The 6,796-nt window shown below is 42.2% G+C and overlaps 1 protein-coding gene across 1 annotated transcript; it reads left to right on the top strand.

Moving 5' to 3' along the window:
• Positions 1-521: 521 nt before the first annotated feature.
• Positions 522-3,618, top strand: eif2b2 (eukaryotic translation initiation factor 2B, subunit 2 beta). The gene is made up of 8 exons (XM_083688897.1): positions 522-761; positions 1,072-1,192; positions 1,660-1,811; positions 2,101-2,264; positions 2,510-2,605; positions 2,803-2,940; positions 3,048-3,114; positions 3,429-3,618. The coding sequence occupies exons 1-8, from the start codon at positions 590-592 to the stop codon at positions 3,584-3,586; spliced, it is 1,068 nt and encodes a 355-aa protein (XP_083545023.1). The 5' UTR covers positions 522-589; the 3' UTR covers positions 3,587-3,618.
• The last annotated feature ends 3,178 nt before the right edge of the window (positions 3,619-6,796 follow it).

Raw genomic sequence — 6,796 nt, 5'->3', positions numbered from 1 at the left:
TCCTGCATATGTAATGGAACAGAACCATTTTTTCTTTATTTGTCTCTATAATCCAAACGTTTTTATTTGATGGTATTTGTATACATATCGTTTTCATTATTTAGAAATGACAACACTTAGTATTTAGTATTTAGACCCCCTAACTTTTTCCACATTTTGTTATGTTACAGCCTTATTCTAAAATGGATTCAATTCATTTTCTCATTTTCCTCATCAATATACACACAATACCCCATAATGACAAAGCGAAAACAAGTTTTTATTAATGTTTGCTGATTTATTAAAATAAAAAACTGAAATATCACATTTACATGGATAAAAGCTTTGGATAAAAGCGTCAGCTAAATGGCATATATATATATATATATACAAATATATTTTTTTAAATGATGCTTTAATGTCTACCACCTCAGATTATTGACTATTTTCTGTTGCTTTGCTGAACTTTTCTACCTTGACGTCCAATAAGATTTGGAGTAGAATGCCCCGGAAACCTTCCTACACAATGTAGTTCCGGGTTACATAAATGAACGCTGAACGTGTGACAACAACAAACACTTCAAGAGCAGATTAACTTTATGAAAATAAAATGCCCGGAGCTGACAAGGAAACAGATCTTACGGAGCGAATTGAGGCTTTTTTGGCCGATTTGAAGCGCGGAGGCAGCGGGACAGGACCCCTCCGTGGCTCAGCAGAAACTGCTAGAGAGACGACAGCCCTGCTCCGGAGAATAACAGCCCAGGCACGATGGAGCAGCGCAGGTGGATATGTTGTTAGCGAGCTAGTAGACACAATACTTAATTAATCATTTCATGTTTGATATAGTCAGTTAGCTACATAAGCTTATTGACACGCAGTCAAAAGCACTTGACAGCTGTCAAAAGCACCGGAGGATCATGCTGTCATTTGTTCTGTGTAATTTGTAATTTGTGAAACGGCAGAATGTCATTCAGTGTGGTGGTGATTGCGTGTGCTCCAGTGGTGTAACACTATGGCCCTTTGCGTCACTATTTGGTGTGTGTCTTTACAATCCTCTGAGCCATTGTTGCTTTGACATTTTCTGTTGTGTAGGGGATTTGATGGAGATCATACGAAAAGAGGGGAGAAGAATGACCGCCGCCCAGCCTTCGGAGACCACCGTGGGTAACATGGTTCGACGGGTGTTGAAGATCGTCAGAGAGGAGTATGCAAGGTGAGAGGGGGACCATAACCTCCAAGGCATTGATTGACGGCCTGAAACCAATGTTCTTGGCTTCAGAGAGAACACTTCTCTGAGAATATGCTTTCCATGGGCTCCTCTCTGTCTTTGTATTATTGAACATTTGGTGTAGTGGAGGTGATTTGGGGTCACACTCTTGTGATGAGGTAGGCCTGTCTGAGAAAAAATCAAGTGTTGCCCTCAGACCTTGAGGATATCTTCTTGGCATAACGGTAAATGCTCCCAGGTCTTTCGAGTGGGAGACCCAGGTTTGAATCCTGCCAGTCATATTGGCATACAGAAGGAAGTGCACAGTCAAGGTTTGTGCCTCTGCTGCTTTTTGCACCCTCTTTGCCACTGTAGATGTCACACGAATAGTTTACATGTGTTGGGTGATGCAATAGATGGAAATGTGAACAGCTGATTTTGTTATCACATTTTTTGTTGTCCCATTTTTCCAGGTCCCGAGGTAGCAGTGAGGAGACAGACCAGCAGGAATCTCTTCACAAACTACTGACATCAGGAGGACTGAGTGAGGAGAACTTCAGACAGCATTTTGCCCCCCTCAAAGCGAATGTCATTGAGGCCATCAATGAACTCCTCACAGAGCTCGGTAAAACACTTGTTACAACACAATGTTTCACCCAGAGAGTTGTTGGATGCATTCAAGCTCCTTTTAAGGTTATCATGTTGCTAAATGAAAACATGAGAGGAACGTATCGAGGTAAAATGGCTGAATCCATGCCTTCCATAGACTTCTTGAATTCCATAGGATATAGACCTAACAAAGTCTCCTTTAACCGTGTTCTCTTCGCGCTGTTTGTAACCACCCTTGAGGAGATCCTAACAATGGTTAAACCCTGACTTTGTCTCTTGATGACCGTCTTTTATTTGCCTCCTAGAGGGAACAACGGACAACATCGCCATGCAGGCCCTGGAGCACATTCACTCCAACGAGGTCATCATGACGGTCGGCCGCTCGCGTACCGTGGAGGCCTTCCTCAAAGACGCTGCACGGAAACGCAAGTTCCACGTCATCGTGGCAGAGTGCGCCCCCTTCTGTCAGGTATCTGCCACCGCTCCATTCCCACCGTACATCTGGAAAAGAGGAATTTGGCATGAAGCCATGTTCTCCATATTTCATTTAGTTCCATTTGCTTGTAGTTCTATTTGGTTTGTAGTGCACGTATAGGTACTTCCAGAGGATCTTTGAGATTTTTGAGGTCACTGTCAAATCCTTCTTTCTCATTCTAGCATTTGACCATCATTCAATACTTTTGTGATGCTACCTTTGCTTGCTATTCTCACCAGGGACACGAAATGGCTACAAGTCTCTCAAAAGCTGGCATTGAAACAACCGTCATAGCAGATGCTGCCATATTTGCTGTGATGTCACGTGTTAATAAGGTACGTGAATATATTTGACACATTTGCTAGTTTTTGACATTTCCTGTACCGAATCATGTAACAGCAGTGATTGTTTTACACAGGATTTGGCAACTGATGAGTTCAAAGTCTTTCCAAACCAGTAACAGGTTGATTAGTCAATGTGTGACAGTTAGTTTTGTACAGATTGATTCTAAAGCCTGTTGATCTCTTGCCAGGTCATCATCGGTACCCAAACAGTTCTGGCTAATGGAGGGCTCAGGGCGGTCAACGGAACGCACACCCTCGCACTGGCGGCTAAGCACCACTCCACACCCCTCATCGTGTGCGCACCCATGTTCAAGCTCTCGCCCCAGGTATTCATAACACTAAAAGAAAGCCTTTTCCTGTTCGGAAAGTACATTCTCTCAATGGGGGGAAGTTAGATCAACAGATTACTGATACATTAATTCTGTGTCCTCAGTTTCCCAATGAAGAGGACACATTTCACAAGTTTGTCTCTCCCCATGAGGTCCTTCCATTCACAGAAGGTAACAGTGACCAGTTTATTGCTACTTTCAATTGATGATGATGTTTAGGCTACATTCAGATTTCACATGGAAAACTCCTCAACCCACATGTAGTACTTCTAATCATAGCTTTCCATCGACATCAAATGTTTTCATAATTCAACTTGTAAGGATGTGTCAGGCTCTTGAATGAGTGATATTGAAATTCCCAGTTTTTGGTTACTTGCTTTCCTCACCCAAAGTTACTCTAAACCGACAATCAGTTGTTGCCCTTGTGTAAGCGATTATGGTCAAATAATCACATTTTCTTTCTCTCTTTGCTGCTTGTCACTTAGGGGAGATTCTGTCGAAGGTGAACGTGCACTGCCCCGTGTTTGACTATGTCCCACCTGAGCTCATCACCCTGTTCATCTCTAACATCGGAGGAAACGCTCCCTCGTACATCTACCGACTGATGAGCGAGCTCTACCACCCAGAGGACCACGAACTGTAACGAGTGTCAATTATTAAAACGTTTATGCAACAGTATGTGTCGGTTTCGGCTGTTCTCGGTGGGGTTGACAAACATGTTTTCATACAACATGTTATATTTGATCTGTCATCATAATACATTTACATGGTAGCAAGTGGTCTCTTGAGGATAACACATACACATACCTTGTTGCACCTATACATGAATGATCCAATATTAAATGGATGTCAGGTCAGATATGTGTTGTGACAGACTAGGGGGTGTACTGCCCCCTATGGGCCGCTCTGGCTTGTGTATTCGAGTGCCGGATTCCATCTATAACAAGTTATCTAGTTAATCAATAATAATTAATTCATGTGATTTATCTAGAGTTTATCAGGCTGTTCCTTAATGCAAGTTATTGATTAAGAAATCTCGCAACCCCAGAACTCTCAGGCCACTTGACTGCCTCTTACACACACACACACACACACACACACACACACACACACTTGAAAACTCCATGAGAATTGTGACAAAGGCCAGAATCTGTAGAGGTTATAAATTACCTTTAGAAGAAAATCAATGGTGCTGCTGGTGCAATCTGCTTGACAGAATTAAGAAGTGCTCCGACAATAAAGTAACGAAATTCCAGATGATGGTATTAAGGAAGAGAAAATGCATGCATATGAAGTACAACAGCGCTGTCCACTGGAGCTCTCGATGAAGTATTCAGAAAGAACATGTAATGACGCCGGTCTACCAGAAGGAGGCGGTCACACGTCTTCAATTTCGCACTCTTTTCAACGGCATTGAGCGTTTTATGAAGGGAAAAAATATATACGTTTACATGAAAATAAGAACGCAAGAAATGAGAATAGAATCTGTGTCCCTTAGCAGATATAGTTCACAAACTAAAAAAAGAAGACAACGAGGCAGTATTTCCGACTCATGTAAGTGTAAAAGTAGCGGAAAGTGCTCAAAACGTGTGAATTAAAACACTTTTTTTCGAAAAAGATTAGGTCCCGCTATATTGCTCAGGCTGCACTACAGCGTCTATTCACAGGCGCGATCCCACTACTGAGCGGCACGGGGGCTTTGGCCTGCTCCGTTTCCGGCCTGGGCCGGTGCACCCCTCCTTAGACGACCTGGTGGTCCCGGGCTCCCCCAGGAGCACCATATCGATACCGAACTTAGTGCGGACACCCGATCGGCATAGTGCACTGCAGCTCAGAACTCCTGAGCTCAAACGATCCGCCAACCTCAGCCTCCCAGTAGCTTGGATTACAGGCGCACGCCACTGCACCCGGCGAGAGAAGAGGAGATTTTCAGGGCTTTTGAGTTTCAAAATCGTGACGTCATCGCGTGCATTCCTAGTGGTCTGTAGTGGCCTCCAGTGGAGGCAGGCGGAATTGCAATTCTTACAATGCTGGTTGCCTCTGCATGTGTAACTTGAGAAAACTAAAAAAACCTAAATATTCTTCATAAAGTATTTGGCTGATGGCTGAGTAGAAAAAAGAAAATGGAATAGTGTGCCAGTTAATCACATTTATGAAAAATAAACTCATGTTAGAGATGCATTGTAGCCTATACAGAAAGATTGCCTTTTGTTTCTGAGAACTACTTTAATTGACCTGGGTTGAAATTCATCAAGACAATTGGTTTCCTAAATATAGTGGGATGGTCAGACCAGCGTTAATGCTGATATTCATATATGTAACAGTTATAGAAATCAAGCATGACTCTCATTCAGTCTGATCATGATGTGTGCACACACAACTAAACTCTGGAACCAAATATTCTCCGATGCACAGTCTACACCCCCTTTCAAAATGTTCACCTTATGTTATGTTATGTATGGAATTTAAATACATTTAATTAGGATCTGTTCCCTCTGATCTACACAGCCCACTCGACACCTTCAAAGTGAAAGAAACATTCTAAAAAGTTCTTTAATTTCTTCTGCTGAAAGCCGTATTTGACTAATTTCCACCTAAAGACCATACCCAAACTGAACTGCTTATAACATTAGAAATATGATGCAGAAGCCGGATGCCATTTGATAGGTAACACGTTGACGTTTGTGTGGCTGTGCTCAGCTCATCGTTCGAAGTAACATACTACACATGACAAGGAGACAAACTGTAGATCAAATAACCACAATTTATTTTTTCATTTTCAAAGTCATCTTCCACAGAACATTGACAAATCTATTATAGGTCACAAGAGCTGGAGACACTTCACAGTGCCGTCAGAAAGAATCGTGTTGCTACTGCTAACAGAACAGAGCTACGTTCCCTTGAAGCCTCTCCAGGTGTCCCGAAGTGAGAAGACAGTGGCTTCTGTAAGACAGTGGTGACAGAGGCGATGCTGTTGCAGAACCGTGAGGTGTTACGGCTGTCAAAGATAAATGCCCTGTTTTGAAGTTTTCATGAACAGAAGGAATTGACATTTCAAATTACAAATCACATTCCTTGAAAGTCAGACTTCAAAAGGCACACCCCTTTCTGAGGTTTCAGAAGTCATCAAGTAATGACTGCGTCTGTTGAGGATCTGACGGCAGATGAGGCGGTACGAGATGTATCTGCTGCTGCATCACCACCATCGACATGTTTGTTGTTTGAAGAAATGAAACGCAAAATCAACATCTCAACACTTTGGGCTGTAGATTCCTGTGACTTTCACAGAAAACAACACTGACCAGCTACTTATAACCAATAGAATGTCCTGTTTCAACCAGTGCCAAACATGTGTATGTTCTCTAATGTTTGAACACTGGAACAGTGGTTGCTGCATAGCTGAGTAGTGGTAGAATAGTGGCTGAACAGTGGGAGCGTTGGCAGTGAGCTTATTCAACACATTGTGTAATTGATTCCTATTCAAATCAGGGACCCTTACAAAAACAAGAGATTCATTCAGAAATCACATGAACTATTATCCTTGCACTAAGATGGACTCAATTCAAGTTATTGACTTTTGCAAACAGGTCTTCTGTTTTTTTGTTGTTGTTTTTTTTGGATTATCAGTTACTAGTTTTGGGAATAATAGTGTAGATCAATGGGAAAAAGTCCTAATGTAATGTATTTGATTCTAGGCTCTAGGGCAACAAAAGGTGACAACTTAGAATATACATCCTGACATATCTGTGGTAGTCAACCCAAACTCCTATTGTGATGGCAGTAGTAGTTCTCAATACAGATTCATGGTAGCCTAGAGCTGAACCTGCCACAGGTAAACCTCTCCTCACATGTT

This window comes from Argentina silus (genome assembly GCF_951799395.1).
Source record: "Argentina silus genome assembly, chromosome: 17".
Lineage (NCBI taxonomy): Eukaryota > Metazoa > Chordata > Actinopteri > Argentiniformes > Argentinidae > Argentina > Argentina silus.
This window is presented reverse-complemented; position numbering and strand designations above follow the sequence as displayed.

Excerpts from the sequence above, each read along its gene's own strand:
- eif2b2 (XM_083688897.1), top strand. The coding sequence starts at position 590 with ATGCCCGGAGCTGACAAGGAAACAGATCTTACGGAGCGAATTGAGGCT. Across the intron at positions 1,193-1,659 it reads GTCAGAGAGGAGTATGCAAG|GTCCCGAGGTAGCAGTGAGG; the intron begins GTGAGAGGGGGA and ends CCATTTTTCCAG. Across the intron at positions 3,115-3,428 it reads GGTCCTTCCATTCACAGAAG|GGGAGATTCTGTCGAAGGTG; the intron begins GTAACAGTGACC and ends CTTGTCACTTAG.